The 20882-nt window shown below is 40.4% G+C and overlaps 1 protein-coding gene across 6 annotated transcripts in view; it reads left to right on the forward strand.

Annotated features, from left to right (window-relative positions):
* Positions 1-20882, forward strand: part of FIG4 (FIG4 phosphoinositide 5-phosphatase) — a 128826-nt gene that overhangs the window by 85167 nt on the left and 22777 nt on the right. For 5 of the 6 annotated variants that reach the window (XM_064597989.1, XM_045865298.3, XM_045865299.3 and 2 more), the window contains one exon: positions 1286-1372. In XM_064597989.1, coding sequence (XP_064454059.1) covers positions 1286-1372 — 87 coding nt within the window. Of the gene's footprint in view, positions 1-1285; positions 1373-7669; positions 7710-20882 lie in introns of all 6 variants that reach the window. The other variant, XM_045865300.3, reaches the window with a different exon arrangement.

Consider the following 20882-nt stretch of genomic DNA (forward strand, 5'->3'; position numbering starts at 1 on the left):
GGAGGCTATGTGCTATGGTGAGCGCTGTGAATTGTGCAAGACTGTTGAATCACAAACCTGTACCCCTGAAACAAATAATACATTATATGTTAATAAAAATAAATAAATAGGGGCGCCTGGGTGGCTCAGTCATTAAGCGTCTGCCTTCGGCTCAGGTCATGGTCCCAGGGTCCTGGGATCGAGCCCCGCATCGGGATCCCTGCTCCGCGGGAAGCCTGCTTCTCCCTCTCCCACTCCCCCTGCTTGTGTTCCTTCTCTCACTGTGTCTCTCTCTGTCAAATAAATAAATAAAATCTTAAAAAATAAATAAATAAATAAATAAATAAATAAATAAATAAATAAATAAATAAATAAATAAATAAAAATTTTAAAAATATTTTAAAAATTTTAAAAAAAGAAAAAATAAATTATAAAAGTATCGATAATTATAAGAAAGAAAATATTTTAAATAGTAGAAAATTGGGAAAGGAGTCAGCCCTTTAATTGTGCCCCATAACCTCCCTGGGCACATTAGAACAGAATTACAAGCCATGCCCCTGAGGGGAAGACGGATGCCTGGAGCACAGCCCACACTAGGACAAGTATGCACTTGAGAAATAGCAGGTGGTCCTTGGCCTATCAGCCCATTGACCCATTGCAAGCGATCCTCCTATCCTGTGGAGCCGGCTGGGGGCGAGTCCCTGTGGCTCTTAGCTTCAAGTCTGGATGAGTGTTGTTCCGGGCTTCTCTAAGGAGGGGTGGTGTGGCCGTGGGGCTCAGCAGGTGGTCTCTTCCAACCCCCGCCCCCCCAGTTGAAAGTATGTGAGTAGCTGGAGTACATTTGGGGATTCTTGTGGTCCTAAGGAGACAGAGTCCACGTGCTGGGTTTTCAGCAGTGTCCCTGCTTTGGGAGATGGATCCCCGGCCTGATCCTGTTCTTTCTTTGTCGTTTGTCCCACCGCAAATGCCTCTCCTTGTGTTCCCCTAGCGTCCTGCGCATTTACCCTTAGATAAGGGAGGCTCTGAAAGTTCATCCTTCTGGCTTCAGAAACACTTCGGTTCAAGTTCTATGTCACGTTGAAGTAAACTGAGACACAGAATTCCTCCTCCTTCATTTGTAACAAACCCACTGTAAAATCAGGCCCCCTTTTGTAGGGACAGTCTTGGGTTGCATAGGGCACTCGTGCATTTTTCTAAAATAAGCAGACTGCTGTCATTTGAAAGCTCATACCATTTTATGTAATCTGCTGAATTTATTGCAAGTAGTTCCTTCTTTAGCTTAGTTTTTATCCATTGTAATTTGTAGATTTGTTGAGCTGGGTCAGCGTCGACATAAACAAGACAAGAGCAGCCAGCAGCTCTGTTCCAGGTGCCCAGATGGAGTTATAAAACTGTAAGTACTAGATGAGACCTTTCAAAAATCTTTGTATTCATGCTATTCACAGTACTTTTTTTGTAGACTTTTTCAAGAAAATTATTCAGTCTTGTCACCATATTAGTATAAGCACTAAAGCATCTCTTCCTGATGTCTTACCCAAGAATAACTGGGTAGCTGTGGGGATGGAAAAGAGATCAGCAGCTTTGACTTGAAATGTGCCCTTTGGAGGTGGGATTGGAGTTGCTGGAGGCTGCCCTCCATAAACTTGGCTCTCCATTGGGTAGAGATGGGATTGACAAAATAGCTCTGACCCTGGAGACAGGCTCCTCAGGTTCAATACAAGACCCTTGAGGGCACTGATGGGTTTGTCTCTTCTAGCTGTATATCCCCACTGGTTCTAATGACTTGCTGTACGTTAAAGAGGTGTTTGGTAAATTTTTAAACAGAATCGGGTTCATATCCTAGATCACAGCCCTACTACTTCTTATTTTTTTTAACCTTAAGTAATTTCAGTCTATGTGGCTATTTCCTCATCTGCAAAATGGGATGGTAATAGCACCTACTTTGTAGGAGGGTGGTAGGCTTAAATGCAATAATGCATTCAAAATGCTGAGAAACAGTATCTGGAAAAAGTTCTCAGTAAATTGTAATCACCACCACCACCACCACCATCATCATCATCTTCATCGTTATTCTCTGCTTGTTGCGACCAAACAAAGCAAAGGTTGTGACCAGGAAAGGCTCCTGATGCCATATGCCCAGTTGAGTTTCTTCTAGAAAATGGGTCGCTGTGGATATTAAATGAGGTAGTATACGTGAGGTGTCTAGATCAGTGCCTTGCATATAGTTGACATTTAGCAAGTACTCTCTTCCCTTTTCTTAGAGCAACTTTATCAGATTGTTTAATACATTTTTGATCAATATTGATTGCCTAACGTCTCTGTGTACTACATCTGCATGTTCCTGATTGATAATTAAGAGGTGGTTATAATAATGCAGGCAAAGACTGGAGCCTTGGAGAGTAGTGGCTAGGAGGAGTTAGGAAATGGAATAGATTTGGGGAATATTTAGGAGGTGAAATGGGACCTGGATACTGATTCATCATGGAGGGAGAGAAAGAAGTCCTTATCAAGAATGACCCTTAGATTTTTTGGTTTGTGTAACAGGTTTGATTGATTGCTTGATTGACTGATACATTTATTCATTTAGCAGATAGGTATTGAGTACACTTGTGGTAGGACCATTCCAAGCTTTCATTTACTGAGGTAAGGAGTGCTATGGGAGGATGCAGTTCGCATTTACAGTAGCATCCAGGTGGCCGTGTTTAGGAGGCAGTTGGGCCAACTAATCTGGAAGTTCTGGGGATACAAATGGGGATAGTCATTTCATTCTGGGGATGCGCATGCCTATGGGTAATAATTAAAACCACTGACTAGGGGGGCGCCTGGGTGGCTCAGTTGGTTAAGCGACTGCTTTCGGCTCGGGTCATGATCCTGGAGTCCCTGGATCGAGCCCCGCATCGGGCTCCCTGCTCCGCGGGAAGCCTGCTTCTCCCTCTCCCACTCCCCCTGCTTGTGTTCCCTCTCTCGCTGTCTCTCTCTCTCTCTCTCTGTTGAAAAATAAATAAAATCTGTAAAAAAAAAAAAAAAAAAGCCACTGACTAGGGATTAGACCACCTTGGAAAAGAGAATAGAGTGGAAAAAGGCCTTCAACTGAGTCTTGAGGGGATCTGAGTCTAGCAGCTGAGACAGAGAGAAACTTCCAAAGAAGGCAGAGATGACTAATCCGAGAAGGGGAAGGAATGGGACAGTGTTTAATCACAGCCTCCCAGAAGGGCTGCTTATCTCTCCCTTCTCTCCCCATCACTGTTTTTTTTTCTTTTTTTTAAATATATAAACTCCTATTAATTTAGAGACCATTTTTTCTTTCTTAAGTCTAATTAGCAAATGGAAGTTTGGGCTCCCAAATGAATTGAAATAGATTGGCCAGAAAAGGAAAGTGTTTAAATGTGTTAGTAAAAAAATAGACTCTGTTAACTAAATTATATTATACAAATTGATTATTCCATTAAAATAGTATGGCACAACTTGGGAGAAAAAGATGAAGTGACTAGAGCATACAAAATAAAAGTATTTTGTGTTTTCTTCCATATTGCATCTACTTTGGTCTGTAGTTGGCCTTGCAGTAATTACTTTTAAATTCTTTTCTTAAAATGTTTAGTATTTACTTTTCTGAGTCCTAGACCATATGAAAACCTTATGGATCTAGAATTTTTTTTAACCTTTGCACTTAATTAGTAAAGAATTTAACATGAGTGTCTTTTTGCACAACATCTTCAACAGGATAACAGACCCCAGTAGGTTCAGCATTGTGTTGTCATGGCAACTGCCCAAGAGTGTTGTTGTGGTTGTTTTGGGGGGGGGGGTGTCTTTGTGTATGTGCGTGGGTGCCTGCTTTAAACTGAAATTCTCTAACTAGAATCTTAAAATGTCAACTATTCATTTTTAGATTTTGAAAGCTATGCCAAAACCAAGAGCAATTAGATTTATATGAGATTATTGAAATCCTCATCTTGTTATGTTTTAGGTTCTAAGATATTTTAAAACAGTAGTGTGCCTACTCATCTCCAGATAATTTGCAGTCTTACCGATTTTTCTTAAAATCCTGAGGCAAACCAATATTCCTTTTCTAAATGTGAGGTCAATACAACACCAAATGTAAAAATATCAACGGTAAACAACTGACAAGCCAGTGTAGCATGGGCCCCTGATACGTATGGAGGTGCAGAAACCTGGATGGGCTAGCTGGACATTCTTCATCCAAGATTCTGGGGACATTTCTTAGAAGTGGATGTTGAATCCAAACTGGTCCATGTCTACACTGTTAGCCCAAATACTCAAAGCTGTATTTCATTTGAGTGTGCCCCTCCCTTTGACTCTTACCACTCCTTGAGTGTATGGGTGGCGACTAGGGAGAAAATGTCAGCCGACATTCACTGACACTCACTTAAGACCTTAACCTGAATTAACTCAGTTCTCATAGTAACCCTATTATCTTCCTATCATCCTCATTGTACAGATAGGGAAACTGAAGCACAGAGAAATTGTGTAACTTGCTCAAAGTCAAACAGCTAGCAAGTGGAAGAACCAGGATTCAAACCCAGACAGGCTGGCTCCCCATCACTATACATGCCTCATGTTACCAGCTGCTTGTATAACCACAGTGGTAGAAATACTGAGTAATTAGTGTGAACAGCCCTCACGTTGATCCTCTGACCTCATCTGGGTTGTAGACATCTCTGCATGCAGACATGTTTCTGCTCTGTTAATATTGAATTTTGTTTTCGTATTTAAATATAATATTTAAAATAATAAACCTTTATTCTTTTCCCAGGACCCAGCATATTGTCCCCCATATAGACACCCAGTATATTGTCCCCCATGTAGACATGCTTCTTGAGCAAGGATAGTTTGCTTGATGTGAAGCCCGGTATAGAGGCCATTTAGCCATTATCAGAACAGCACTTCTGCTATTTACGATGGTTGCTATCCTACTAGGTTATAAGTTCCTAGAAGGCAGCCCATTCTAGGCTGCCCCCAGAATAATATGTTAAATTGAATGCTCAGTAAATATTTGTTGAAGTATCCCGAATCTCGTCTCCCCCACCACCCATTACTCTTAGAGTCTGTAAAAGGCCCTGAGCATCCCTACCTAGAAGCCCACCTCACCAGCATCTCCCTGGTTTTCAGCCACCCTCCCAGTGGCTCCTTTCTCTCCCTATCCTTGAACATTCTTTAGTTTTTCCCCTTATTCTGTTTCCTACTCATAAGCCCTCTGCCCTCCCCTACTTCTTTGTTCCCTTCTGATGGAAGAAAAAAGCAAGCAAGCACACCAGATTTTTAGCTTTTTTTTTTCTCTCTCCTGTTTCCACTTGCCCCTGTGACCCAATGCAGAGTGAGAAGGCCCCAAGTGGAAGGACTGGCTGTGCCAGGGCAGGCAGGGTGATGTGTGGCCCAGCAGTGATTCACTGTATCCATGCAAGACCAACCTGTTCTCATTTTACACTCCTACCAGTTCTCCACGAGTTTTTAACTGAGCAACAAATGCCAATCAGTGTAGGTTAAAAAGAACATGAACACACATATTATTAGTGCCTACTATTCTGAGCGAGGAATAGGTCTCACTCATTTAAAAACTACCTCTAAGAAATGGTTCAAAATATAATACATAGAGTTTGGATAAATACTATCTAACTTAGGGTTTGTCCAACACAGGATGAGCTGAAATGTAATATAAGGTAAATAAGGATGTTTACTCTTTTAGGACCATCAGGTTAATTTATTCCCTAAGTCCATTTCACAGTAAGAAGCATTTACTGACCTTAGAGTGAATGTCCCCGGGTAAGGGTTTCTGTTAGGGGATGCGCTTCATGAATCACAGGGTGCTTTTACACAGTGAGAATTAGCGCACCTTTTCACACTGCTGAGATGAGCATGGCACAGTGGCCGTGATGAACTCAAGTTTGTTTTCTTTTCATGAGTTGTTTTCCGTACTGTATTCCCAATATGCGAGGCTCTCTCTAGGGTCCCCTGCACGATCTCATCTAGTGCCCAGCAGACAATGCTCTGGGCTGCCGGCGCAGTATTTCTACCTTAATGGGTAACACTTGTCACCTTTCGTAAACACCCTGAGTACAGTTTTAAAGGTTTAAGGATTTAGAGCAGTTGGGAGGCAGTGATCAGTGATTAATCAGCTAATTCCCTCCACACTTGGGAGATGAAAGGTGACAAGGAGGCCAGTCTGTGACCTCTTCCTCACCCCAGAAGTTACCATGACAGTCTCTGCCCCTTTTTCCTTCTGGCCTTTACTTTTCTTTCTTCTTTTTTACCCTCTTTAGCTTTTCCTTTTTATCTTTTCTATTCCTAAATGATCTCTTTCTGTCCACTCCCTCCCTTTCTATATTTCTTTTACTTCTACCTTCCTCTCTCTGGCCTTCTCCTCTCCCTCGCCATCCTCTCTCCATCCCTCCAGGGTAGTTCTAACTGTTTTTTTTTTCTTTCTTTTTAATACAGTAACTTCTCCAAATTGCAAGTTTCCTTCATGTATTTTACAACAGTGCTTTTCAGGGGCACCTGGATGGCTCAGTCAGTTAAGCATCTGCCTTTGGCTCAGGTCATGACCCCAGGCTAAAGGGTTCTGGGATCGAGCCCCGAGTCGGGCTCCTTGTTCAGCAGGGAGCCTGCTTCTCCCTCTCCCCACCCGCTCATGTTCTTTCTCACTCTCTCTCTCTGACACGTAAATAAATTCTTAAAAAAAAAAAAAAAAAAGAACAGTGCTTTTCAAACTGTAATTCTTACTCATAAGTGGGCCACGAAATTAATCGAGTGGGCCTCCCACACGGTGAAATAAAATAAAACTGAACTGAATCCAAAAGAGAATTCCAGTGCATGGCACAAAGTATAGTTGTCTTGATGAGTGGAATTTTCTTTCTCTGCATAAATACAGCCGTATGTTGGTTTGCTATGCAAAGCACATTTCTTACTGTAGATAATAGTCACAGGTTGGATTCACGTGAATGCACCTTCTCTGGCACCATATGAATTAAAAAACTTAGCTCAGTTCCTGGCATGTAGGCATTTAAAGAATGTTTGTTGATTGAATGAAAATGTGGTGTGTGTGTGTGTGTGTGTGTGTGTGTGTGTGTGTGTGAGACAGAGAGAGAGCAAGAGAGAGACAGAGTAAGTGAGTGAGTGAATTCTCTTGGGAATAATTAGAAACAGAGAAGGGAGGTCAGGAAGAAAAGGAGTCAGGAAGGGATGAGAGACTGTTCTGTGGTACGTCCATAGTGGGTAAAGTAAATGCAGGCCTTGAAAAATATACTCTCATTATGTAAAATGAATCAAGAGCTAGGATGGGCCTGTAAAGGGAAGAGGTAGCAGGAAACTGCAGCTGAAAGTCAGAATGAAAGAGCCATTAGATACATAGATAAAGTGAATGTCTCTTTATTTGAATGTTATCTACAATGGCATCTGCCTACGATGTTAAGATAAACTTAATGGAACAAGGTGAATTTGGTGAAACTTTCAGGGAGGGCTATCCTGAAAGATTTCTAGCATATAAGGAATAGTAAATATAAATTTAATTGTAGGTACTTATGTTATTAATTAAGGTATCAAAATGACTTTATTGTGTATTTTTAAATTATGTATATTGCCTGTTTTATTTTGGTGACTCCCATTTATGGGAGTTTTCACAGGTTCACATGAGGTCTTAAGTACCCCCTTAACATGGGTTTTGTTGTGTTGTTTTCAGGAACATAGCTCTTGGGTAACGTGAGGTTAACTTCTGTAAGGTAAGCTCTTACCTTACTCATAAAACATTAAAGGCATTAAATTGCAGATATTCAATGCATGCTCACAACTGTGTGTTTGCAGTGCACAGTTGAAAGGGATACAGTCCCTGCCTCTGAGGGTTTGCATTGACCCATGGGGTCAGTGTTTCTAGGTGGTGGGTAGGTGTTATGAAGCTGTTAGCAGAGGAGGCTTTGGGGGTGCAGAGAAGAACCCAAATCAGACAGAGATTCCTGGGTAGGCATTATTCTCAGGCTAGATTCTAAAGGAAAGATGGAGTTACTTGGTTGAAGAAGACAAAGAGGGCTCTGGGCAGAGGCTCCAGACCATGCACCGCTTTTGGAGATCCATACATAATTCTATGTCTAATGTAAGGGGATTGTCAATCAGAGACACAGGCAGGTAAGAACAAGATCAAGTGAAGATGCCAAGTGAGAGAGCGTGACCCTTATCCTACAAGTGGGTTTTAATCAGGGGAGTGATAGGCTTATATTTGCATTTTAGAAAGGTCACTCTGGAAATAGCATGGAGAATGGATTGGAGGCTGGGAGATAAACAATGTATCTGTTGGAAACAGGACAAGAAAAGGATTGGAGCCTGCTCTTGGCTGTTGAAATAAAGAAGGGGGATTATTTTGCAAAGGTAGAATCTATAAGACTTGGTAGGACTTGGTAAGACTCGGTGTAGTGGATTGGGTGTGAGGAACATGCGAGAGGCCAGGTGTTTTCTAGTTTGGTTGACTAGATCTGGCAGTGGGTTACTGGGATTGGAGATACATGACAGACTTAATTTTGGGGGCTAAGGCATTTCATTTATGACAGTAATAGCACATACAAGATGATTTATCTGGGGCTCAGGAGGTTTTAGATTACAGAGATTAGATAAATTTAAGTTTGGGGTTTCGTTGTTGTTGTTATTTGCTCTTGATTTAAAAAAGAAGCAAGTTAAATTTCTTTCTCCAAAGGGGTTCCAAGTTAAATAGATTATTATACGTGCTTTTACATTTTTCTGGAGACCCATGTTCAGATTAGAGGACAAAAAATCCTTCAATTGCTGATAGAGATGAAGAATTTATTAGAGCTTTAAGTGTATTTTTAGCCCTTAAAACACTGTCTTATTTTGTATACAAGCAAGCAGGTTAATCCTGAGCAGATTTGGATATCTGATATGGCCATGTGAGGGATATTACTCATGGTTTTCTTCGCTCTACATACAGGAATCACATTTTGTAACTGTTTAACCTTTTGTTATTTTGTTAGTTTACCCAATTATCATCAGTTTTCTGTATGGAAGTTGAGTGGGATGGTTTTGGGCAGATGGGATGATGATTGAGCCTCGTGCTGTGTCACCGTGGCTTCCCCACAGCCATTCCTTTTGCACAATGAGAATGTAGGTGCTCAGGTATGATGTATTTGTGGCCCCTGCCTCCTTTGATCATATATGAGAAGTCTTCTCAGTTGAGATAAATTTTTGGTTGAAAGACGAAAAAGCTTCTGATTTCTTATTTAAACATAGCTGAACTACCCAATGTGTTACTCAGAATCCATTGGTGCTGTAACACATAATATAAAAAATGAAGTGCAAATCCCATTAAGTCCTGATCGTGTTTAATATTCACCAGCAGGCGTCAGTCGTCTTTTAATGTTATAGAAATAATTTTCCTTATTTATCATTTTATATTATCACTCATTTTCCTTATGGTCTTATGAAGAAATTTGAGGAATACTACCATGGAAATCAGTTGCATTATGTTTTCATAATTAGAAGTCTGCTCGTATTTTATAAACATCCTTTTGCCATTCCCTCCCAGTTTTATGAGAATAGAAAGTCCTTGGTAAATAGAACCCAATATGTGGTCTTTTTTAAAGAGATTTATTTATGTGAGAGGGAGAGAGGGTCCTAAGCAGACTCTGCGCTGAGCAAGGAACCCAACATGGGGCTCAATCTCACGACCCTGAGATCACGACCTGAGCCTAAACCAAGAGTCGGATGCTTAACTGACTGCGCCACCCAGATGCCCCTAATATATGGTATTTTTAATCTAAAACCAATCTAGGGATGACTGGCTGGCTCAGTTGGTGGAGCATTCGACTCTTGATGTTGGGGTTGTGAGTCCAAGGCCCACGTTGGGTGTAGAGAGTACTTAAAAATAAAATCTTAAAAAAAAAAAAAAAAATTCAGAAGTAAATAAATAAATAAAAAGACTATGAGTTACTTGAGGGCTGGGCTTATCTACTTTTGAATTCCCAGGCCCTGGGAAGATACCTGGTACATAGTAAGCATTAAATAAATTATGAATGAGTACTAGTCAATATTTAATAGTTTTACCTCTTTTAGGACTGTCATGCCACAATTAAGTGTGAGGGAGAAGTACCAGGGTTAGCCCATATGAAGCAAATGGCAAGACAAATGACAACTATTTGTAAGTTTTGGACTATACACCTGACCCTTGAACAACATGGGGGTTAGGGGTGCCCCAACACCCCCTGCCCTGCACAGTCTGAAATCTGTGTTTAACTGTGGACTCTCCCCAAGCTTAACTACTAATTGTCTACTGTTGACTGGAAGCCTTACTGAGAACTTAAAGTCGAGTAACACATATTTTGTATGTTTTATATTTTATATATTATATTCTTACAATAAAGTAAGCTGAAGAAAAGAAATTGTTAAGAAAATCATGGGAAAAGAAAATATATTTATAGTACTATACTATATTTATATAAAAAAAAAACTGCCTACAAGTGGACCTGTACCGTTCAAACCCATGTTGTTCAAGGATCACCTGTAGTTTATTTTCAGTTTTAGAGGTAGCAACTCAAATTTCTTTTTTTTTTTTTAGGATTTTATTTATTTATTTGACAGAGAGAGACGGTGAGAGAGGGAACACAAGCAGGGTGAGTGGGAGAGGGAGAATCAGGCTTCCTGCTGAGCAGGGAGCCCGATGCAGGGCTCGATCCCAGGACCCTGGGATCATGACCTGAGCTGAAGGTCCTTTTGTGTTCCTGTTGGCCATTTTGTATGTCTTCTTTGGAAATATATCTGTTCAGGTCCATTGCCCATTTTTAAATTGGGTTGTTTGGGTTTTTTTGTTTTTTTGTTTTTTACTTCTGTGTTATATGAGTTCTTATATATTTTGGATGTTAATCCCTTATTGGATGTGTGGTTTGCAAATATTTTCTCCCATTCTATAAGTTGCCTTTTCATTTTGTTGATCATTTCTTTTGCCATATAGAAGCTTTTTAGTTTGGTGTATTTATTTTTGCTTTTGTTGCTTATACTTTTGGTGTCATATCCATAAAATCATTGCCAAGACCAATGTCAGGGAAATTTGTTCCTGTGTTTTCTTCTAGAAGTTTTATGGTTTCAGTTCTTACATTGAAGTCTTTAATCCATTTTGAGTTAATTTTTGTGTGCAGTGTAAGGTAGGGGTCCAGTTTCATTCTTTTGCATGTGAATATCCAGTTTTTCCAGCACCATTTATCGAAGAGATTGTCTTCTTCCCAGAGTAATGGCTCCATTGTCATATATTAGTTGATTGTATGTGCATGAGTTTATTTCTGGGCTTTCAATACGATTCTCTTGGTCTATCTGTCTGTTCTTATGCCAATGCCATACTGTTTTGATTACTGTAGCTTTGTAAAAAAGTTTGAAATCATAGTGTGATGCCTTCAGCTTTGCCTTTCTTTCTCAGGATTGCTTTGGCTATTCAGGTCCTTTATGGTTCCATGTAACTTTAGGGTTGGTTTGTTCTATTTCTGTAAAGAAAAATGCTATTGGAATTTTGATAGGGATTATATTAAATCTAGAGATTACTTTGGGTAGTATGGACTTTTTAACAGCCTTAATTCTTACACTCCATGAGTATGGGATATCTTTCCACTTATTTGTCATCAATCTCTTTTACCAGTGTTTTATACTTTTCATTGTATAGATCTTTTACTTCCTTGGTTAGATTTATTCCTATGCACTTTATTGTTTATTATTATTATTATAATTTTTATTATGTTCAATAGTTCCCAGCTATTACTGTGTTGCTGTTTCTCTCTCCTTTTAGTTCTGTATTTGCTTTACATAGTTAGGTGCTTCAATGTTGGGCACATAAATATTTACAATTCTTTTATCTTTGTGGTGGCTTGATCCCCTTTACCTTTATATAATTACTTTCTTTGTCTCTTTTGACCATTTTTTTTCCATTTAAAGATGCTTAATTCTTCTTCTTATTATTTTTTTATTCTTATGTTAATCCCCATACATTACATCATTAGTTTTAGATGTAGTGTTCCATGATTCATTGTTTGTGCATAACACCCAGTGCTCCATGCAGAATGTGCCCTCCTCAACACCCATTACCAGGCTAACCCATCCTCCCACCCCCCTCCCCTCTAGAACCCTCAGTTTGTTTTCAGAGTCCATCGTCTCTCATGGTTCGTCTACCCCTCTGATTTCCCCCGCTTCATTCTTCCCCTCCCGCTACCTTCTTCTTCTTCTTCTTTTTTTTTCCTTAACATACATTGCATTATTTGTTTCAGAGGTACAGATCTGAGATTCAACAGTCTTGCACAATTCACAGCACTTACCAGAGCACATACCCTCCCCAGTGTCTATCACCCAGTCACCCCATCCCTCCCACCCCACCCCCCACTCCAGCAACCCTCAGTTTGTTTCCTGCGATTAAGAATTCCTCATATCAGTGAGATCATATGATACATGTCTTTCTCTGTTTGACTTATTTCGCTCAACGTAATACCCTCCAGTTTCATCCACGTTGTTGCAAATGGCAAGATCTCATTCCTTTTGATGGCTGCATAATATTCCATTGTATATATATACCACGTCTTCTTTATCCATTCATCTGTCAATGGACATCTTGGCTCTTTCCACAGTTTGGCTCTTGTGGACATTGCTGCTATAAACATCGGGGTGCACGTACCCCTTCGGATCCCTACTTTTGTATCTTTGGGGTAAATACCCAGTAATGCAATTGCTGGATCATATGGTAGCTCTATTTTCAACTTTTTGAGGAACCTCCATACTGTTTTCCAGAGTGGCTGCACCAGCTTGCATTCCCACCAACAGTGTAGGAGGGTTCCCCTTTCTTCGCATCCCCACCAACATCTGTCGTTTCCTGACTTGTTATTTTTAGCCATTCTGACTGGTGTGAGGTGGTATCTCATTGAGGTTTTGATTTGGATTTCCCTGATGCCGAGCGATGTTGAGCACTTTTTCATGTGTCTGTTGGCCATTTGGATGTCTTCTTTGGAAAAATGTCTGTTCATGTCTTCTGCCCATTTCTTGATTGGATTCTTTGTTCTTTGGGTGTTGAGTTTGATGAGTTCTTTATAGATTTTGGATACTAGCCCTTTATCTGATATGTCATTTGCAAATATCTTCTCCCATTCTGTCGGTTGTCTTTTGGTTTTGTTGACTGTCTCCTTTGCTTTGCAAAAGCTTTTTATCTTGATGAAGTCCCAATAGTTCATTTTTGCCCTTGCTTCCCTTGCCTTTGGCGATGTTTCTAGGAAGAAGTTGCTTCGGCTGAGGTCAAAGAGGTTGCTGCCTGTGTTCTCCTTTAGGATTTGGATGGACTCCTGTCTCACATTTAGGTCTTTCAACCATTTGGAGTCTATTTTTGTGTGTGGTGTAAGGAAATGGTCCAGTTTCATTCTTCTGCATGTGGCTGTCCAATTTTCCCAACACCATTTGTTGAAGAGACTGTCTTTGTTCCATTGGACATTCTTTCCTGCTTTGTCAAAGATGAGTTGACCATAGAGTTGAGAATCCATTTCTGGGCTCTCTATTCTGTTCCATTGATCTATGTGTCTGTTTTTGTGCCAGTACCATGCTGTATTGATGATGACAGCTTTGTAATAGAGCTGGAAGTCCGGAATTGTGATGCCACCGGCTTTGCTTTTCTTTTTCAACATTCCTCTGGCTATGCGGGGTCTTTTCTGGTTCCATACAAATTTTAGGATTATTTGTTCCATTTCTTTGAAAAAAGTGGATGGTATTTTGATGGGGATTGCATTGAATGTGTAGATTGCTCTAGGTAGCATTGACATCTTCACAATATTTGTTCTTCCAATCCATGAGCATGGAACGTTTTTCCATTTCTTTGTGTCTTCCTCAATTTCTTTCATGAGTATTTTATGGTTTTCTGAGTACAGATCCTTTGTCTCTTTGGTTAGATGTATTCCTAGGTATCTTATGGTTTTGGGTGCAATTATAAATGGGATCGACTCCTTAATTTCTCTTTCTTCTGTCTTGTTGTTGGTGTATAGGAATGCCACTGATTTCTGTGCATTGATTTTATATCCTGCCACTTTACTGAATTCCTGTATGAGTTCTAGCAGTTTTGGGGTGGAGTCTTTGGGGTTTTCCACATAAAGTATCATATCATCTGCAAACAGTGAGAGTTTGACTTCTTCTTTGCCGATTTGGATGCCTTTTATTTCTTTTTGTTGTCTGATTGCTGTGGCTAGGACTTCCAATACTATGTTGAATAGCAGTGGTAATAGTGGAAATCCCTGCCACGTTCCTGACCTTAGGGGGAAGGCTCTCAGTTTTTCCTCATTGAGAATGATATTCGCTGTAGGTTTTTCATAGATGGCTTTTATGATATTGAGGTATGTACCCTCTATGCCTATACTCTGAAGAATTTTGATCAAGAAAGGATGCTGTACTTTGTCAAAAGCTTTTTCTGCATCTATTGAGAGGATCATATGATTCTTGTTCTTTCTTTTGTTAATGTATCACGTTGATTGATTTGTGGATGTTGAACCAACCTTGCAGCCCAGGGATAAATCCCACTTGGTCGTGGTGAATAATCTTTTTAATGTACTGTTGGATCCTATTGGCTAGTATTTTGGTGAGAATTTTTGCATCCATGTTCATCAGGGATATTGGCCTGTAATTCTCCTTTTTGATGGGGTCTTTGTCTGGTTTTGGGATCAAGGTAATGCTGGCCTCATAAAATGAGTTTGGAAGTTTTCCTTCCATTTCTATTTTTTGGAACAGTTTCAGAAGAATAGGTATTAATTCTTCTTGAAATGTTTGGTAAAATTCCCCTGGGAAGCCATCTGGCCCTGGGCTTTTGTTTGTTGGGAGATTTTTGATGACTGCTTCAATTTCCTTAGTGGTTATAGGTCTGTTCAGGTTTTCTATTTCTTCCTGGTTCAGTTTTGGTAGTTGATACATCTCTAGGAATGCATCCATTTCTTCCAGGTTATCTAATTTGCTGGCATAGAGTTGCTCATAATATGTTCTTATAATTGTTTGTATTTCTTTGGTGTTGGTTGTGATCTCTCCTCTTTCATTCATGATTTTGTTGATTTGGGTCATTTCTCTTTTCTTTTTGATAAGTCTGGCCAGGGATTTATCAATCTTGTTAATTCTTTCAAAGAACCAGCTCCTAGTTTCATTGATCTGTTCTACTGTTCTTTTAGTTTCTATTTCATTGATTTCTGCTCTGATCTTTATTATTTCTCTTCTCCTGCTGGGTGTAGGCTTTATTTGCTGTTCTTTCTCCAGCTCCTTTAGGTGGAAGGTTAGGTTGTGTACTTGAGACCTTTCTTGTTTCTTGAGAAAGGCTTGTATTGCTATATACTTTCCTCTTAGGACTGCCTTTGCTGCATCCCAAAGATTTTGAATAGTTGTGTTTTCATTTTCATTGGTTTCCATGTATTTTTTTAATTCTTCTTTAATTTCCTGGTTGACCCATTCATTCTTTACTAGGATGCTCTTTAGCCTCCTTGTATTTGAGTTCTTTCCGACTTTCCTCTTGTGATTGAGTTCTAGTTTCAAAGCATTGTGGTCTGAAAATAGGCAGGGAATGATCCCAATCTTTTGGTACCATTTGAGACCTGATTTATGACCTAGGATGTGATCTATTCTGGAGAATGTTCCATGGGGACTAGAGAAGAATGTGTATTCCGTTGCTTTGGGATGGAATGTTCTGAATATGTCTGTGAAGTCCATTTGGTCCAGTGTGTCATTTAAAGTCTTTATTTCCTTGTTGATCTTTTGCTTAGACGATCTGTCCATTTCAGTGAGGGGGTTGTTAAAGTCCCCCACTATTATTGTATTGTTGTTGATGTGTTTCTTTGCTTTTGTTATTAATTGCCTTATATAATTGGCTGCTCCCATGTTAGGGGCATAGATATTTACAATTGTTAGATCTTCTTGTTGGATAGACCCTTTAAGTAGGATATAGTGTCCTTCCTCATCTCTTATTACAGTCTTTTGTTTAAAATCTAATTTGTCTGATATAAGGATTGCCACCCCAGCTTTCTTTTGGTGTCCATTAGCATGGTAAATGGTTTTCCACCCCCTCACTTTCAATCTGGGGGTGTCTTTGGGTCTAAAATGAGTCTCTTGCAGACAGCATATCGATGGGTCTTGTTTTTTAATCCAGTCTGATAGCCTGTGTCTTTTGATTGGGGCATTTAGCCCATTTACATTCAGGGTAACTATTGAAAGATAGGAATTTAGTGCCATTGTATTGCCTGTAAGGTGACTTTTACCATATATTGTCTGTGTTCCTTTCTGGTCTATGTTGCTTTTAGGGTCTCTCTTTGCTTAGAGGACCCCTTTCAAGATTTCCTGTAGGGCTGGTTTTGTGTTTGCAAATTCCTTTAGTTTTTGTTTGTCCTGGAAGCTTTTTATCTCTCCTTCAATTTTCAGTGACAGCCTAGCTGGATATAGTATTCTTGGCTGCATATTTTTCTCATTTAGTGCTCTGAATCTATCCTGCCAGTCCTTTCTGGCCTGCCAGGTCTCTGTGGATAGGTCTGTTGCCAATCTAATGTTTCTACCATTGTAGGTTACATATCTCTTCTCCCAAGCTGCTTTCAGGATTTTCTCTTTGTCTATGAGACTCGTAAGTTTTACTATGAGATGTCGGGGTGTTGACCTATTTTTATTGATTTTGAGAGGGGTTCTCTGTGCTTCCTGGATTTTGATGCCTGTTTCTTTCCCCAAATTAGGGAAGTTCTCTGCTATAATTTGCTCCATTATACCTTCTGCCCCTCTCTCTCTTTCTTCTTCCTCTGGGATCCCAATTATTCTAATGTTGTTTCGTCTTATGGTATCGCTTATCTCTCGAATTCTGCCCTCGTGATCCAGTAGTTGTCTATCTCTCTTTTTCTCAGCTTCTTTATTTTCCATCATTTGGTCTTCTATATTACTGATTCTCTCTTCTGCCTCATTTATCCTAGCAGTTAGCGCCCCCATATTTGCACCTCATTAATAGCCTTTTTGATTTCTACTTGGTTAGATTTTAGTTCTTTTACTTCTCCAGAAAGGGTTTCTCTAATAACTTCCAGATTTTTTTCAAGCCCAGCTAGTATCTTTAAAGTGATGATTCTGAACTGTAGATCTGACATCGTACTAATGTCCGTATTGAGTAGGTCCCTGGCAGTCAGTACTACCTATTGTTCTTTTTGTTGAGGTGATTTTTTCTGTCTTGTCATTTTGTGCAGAGAATAGATTAATGAGAGAACAAAATGCTAGCAGAGTAACAACGTCCCAGAAAATATACTCTAAACAAATCAGAAAAGACCTGAAGCAGTGGAAAAAGAAATGGAAAGAGAGAAAAAAGAAAAAGAAAAAGATAAAAACAAACAAAAACAAACAAAACAAAACAACAACAACAAAAAAACACAGAATGTGGTCAAATATGATCAGGCTGGTATATAGATCAGTGCCACACACTAGATTTGGGGTATATTTTGGTCGTTTAGAAGAAAGTGCCTCCCAAAATTTTAAAGAAAGAACAACTTATATATGTACAAAAAATAAGGGTTGATATGATGAAGGGATGGAATATGACTGTAAAGATGGAAATTGTAAAAAATTTTATAAAAGGAATTGATAAGAAATTGTTTGAAAAAAGAAAGAAGAGGATTTAAAAAAAGAAAAAAGAAAAAAAAAGGGAGAGAATGTGATCAGGCAGGGGAGTAGAAAAAACCATATACTAGAGATTTAGGGTATATTTTAATCTGTTAGAAGAAACTATCTAAAAATTTTAAAGAGAGAACAACTTATATATATATGCCAAAAATACGGGTAACTACTATGAAGGGCTAGAATATAACTCTAAAAATAAAAAATAAAAATGTTTTTTAAAAAAAGGGATTAATAAGATGTTGATTGAAGAAGGGAAAAAGAAAAATTCAAAAAAAAAAGAAAAAAAGACAGTTAAAAAAATTAACTTTGAAAGACTAAAGAATCATGGTAAAAAAGCCATGGATTCTATGTGCAGTATTCCCCTAGCGCTGGAGTTCTGCCGTTCTCATTGATCGGTAAACTTGGTCTTGGCTGGCTGTTCTTGCTGATCTTCTGGGGAGGGGCCTGTTGCCGTGGTTTCCAAATGTCTTTGTCGGAGGCGGAATTGCCCCGCCCTTGCCCCCTCCCGGCTAAGTAATCTGCTCGGGTTTACTCTCCGGAGCTTTTGTTCCCTGCGAGCTTTCCGTACAGCTTTGGAGGTGGAGAGTGAAAACGGCGGCCTCCCAATCTCTGCCCCGGAGGAGCCGAGAACTCGGGGCCCCGCTCCTCAGTGAGCCCCCAGAGAAAAGCAGCCACTCACTCCCGGCTCCCCAGTCTCCGGCCGCACTCCGTGCTCACCCGGCCTGTGACCGCGCATTTCTATCTCTGGCACCCGACCCCGGGTGGAGTCTCCAAACCCAGCAGATCCCTGCGGTGCCCTCCCGCGCGGCTCCTCCCGGGGGAGGAAGGTGAGTCTCCCCGGATCTGCCGCTTGTTGGGTCCCTGCTGGAGGAGCAGGGGCCTGACTGTGCCGCGGATCACGGTTTATGGCGACCCCAAGCTGAGAGCCCGCGCCTGGGCTCCGCCTCTGCAGCCGGCTTCCCTGCTCCGATACCTGGGAGCTCTGCCACACTCCGGCACCCCCGGTCTTTCTGTGACCCCGAGGGTCCTGAGACCACACTGTCCCGGAGGGTTCCACCCCCCGCTTAGCCACTGGAGCGACGTCCCTCAGCGGAGCCAACTTCTAAAAGTTCCGATTTTGTGCTCCGTGGTTCTATCACTTGCCAGAAGCGGCCGACGGAGGCCCCTCCCCCGCCGTCTATCCTCCCGAATAACGCCTCGGATTCACTTCTTTGCACGTCCTACCTTCCAGAAAGTGGTTGCTTTTCTGATGAGAGAGTTGTTGCTATTCTTTTCTTCGATCTCCTGTTGAGTTTGTAGGTGTTCAGAATGATTTGATCCCTATCCAGCTGGATTCCTGAGAGGAGACGAAATCCAGGTCTCCTACTCCTCCGCCATCTTGCTCCGCCCCCTTGACCATATTTAACTTAAAGTTGCTGCTGCCTTTTTGGTTATCAGTTGCTTGAAATATCTTTTTCCATCCCTTCACTCTCAGTCTATGTGTGTCCTTAAAACTAAAGTGAGTTTCTTGTAGGCAGCATATTGTTGGATCTTGTGTTTTATCCATTTAGCCACTCTATATCTTTTGATGGGAGAATTTAATTCAGTTATTTAAAGTAATTAAAGATAGGTAAAGACTTACTGTTGCCATTTTGTTCATTGCTTTCTGTTTTGTACTTTCTTTGTTCCTTGCTTCCTCTCTCGCTGTCTTCCTTTGTGATTTGATGACTTTTGTAGTAGTATGGTTTGACTCCTTTTGTTATCTATTTTTAAATGACAACAACAACTTCAATAGCATACAGAAACTTCATACTTTAACATCTCTTCCCCTTTGCATTTTAGGTTACCAATGTTACTGTTTACATCTTTTTTATATTATATATCCAATAACATGTTATTATAGTTAATGTTTTTTAGACACATTTATTTTTTAACCTTTAAACTAGAGTTGCAAATGAATTACACACTACCAATACAGTATTAGAGAATCTGACTTTGATTATATATTTACTATTACCAGTGAGTATTACACATTCATATGTTTTCGTGATGTTAATTAGTATCCTTTTATTTCCACTGCCCACCAAGCCCCGTAGACAGACAGGGCCACCAGCTTGGCAATGCAGATAAGCACAGCCACTGCCTAGGATCTCTGCTGGGGCACAGCTGCAAAGAGAAATGTGGTCTGCCAAAATTGAGCACTGGTTACTGTAAACCCTGCCTACCTTCCCTGCTTCTGATTCTCAGTAGTCCAGGCCTGCAGAGTTCCTTTGACCCCGGTGAGGCAAGATCCAAATGCGCCTCCTGGGAAGGACTCTGCAGTGCTGGGGGACCTGGATGTCCACTTTGGGCTCTTTTTCCCCCCAATGTAGAAACCCCTGGGGGCCCCTGTTGGTATAGCACTGTGCTGGCCTGGGAAGGGGCAGTGCGGTCAGAGTGTAGCCACTCCTCTTAATCTTTCTAAGGTCATCCTTCTCAGCCTTTGTTTTCCAGGGGGGTGCTTCAGCCTCATCCCTGGGTTCTGAGATTTTCACATTGCTGTCTTGTCTATGGATATTTGCCAGTCAGTCTTGCAAAGGGGACTGAAGTTGGGAATGATCTATGTCACTATCTTGAGCCATACTTTCTGATTTTCAGTTTCCTGCTGCTACCAAGTTGCTGAAGCTCTTCAAAAGAATTCTTCAAAAGAATTCCTTCCCCATATGTAACTAGCTCTTAGAATCCCATGATCAGCATGTCAGGAATAGAACCATGACTTCCTGATTTCCATTTGTCTGTTGTTTTCAAATACATGAAGCTCTAAAAGTTTTGCTTTGTTTTTATATTTACCTTACTCTTAGAATCTTATGATTAAAAAAAATTATGGCAGTTTGATCTCAGTTGAAAAGAATGAAAATTTTTCCATTTTTTTTTTAAAGATTTTATTTATTTGAGAGAGAGAATGAGAGAGAGAGAGAGCACATGAGAGGGAGGAGGGTCAGAGGGAGAAGCAGACTCTCTGCTGAGCAGGGAGCCCGATGCGGGACTCGATCCAGGGACTCCAGGATCATGACCTGAGCCGAAGGCAGTCGCTTAACCAACTGAGCCACCCAGGCGCCCCAAATTTTTCCATTTTTAAAAATCTTTCCTCTCAAACCCACTTTCCATTAGTTTGTAAAAAAAAAAAACTCTCTTAAGATGGTTTATATCCATTAGTAGAGGATCATGGTTTCTACTGTGTATGTGTGATGTCACCAAAGCACTAATTAAGCCCCAGAATATCTGAATAAAATGTATCTTGTCCTTCTCCAGAA

The sequence above is a fragment of the Mirounga angustirostris genome, unplaced genomic scaffold (assembly GCF_029215605.1).
Source record: "Mirounga angustirostris isolate CCGP_5_RB_7025 unplaced genomic scaffold, mMirAng1.0.hap1 SCAF_8, whole genome shotgun sequence".
In the NCBI taxonomy this organism is placed as follows: Eukaryota; Metazoa; Chordata; class Mammalia; order Carnivora; family Phocidae; genus Mirounga; species Mirounga angustirostris.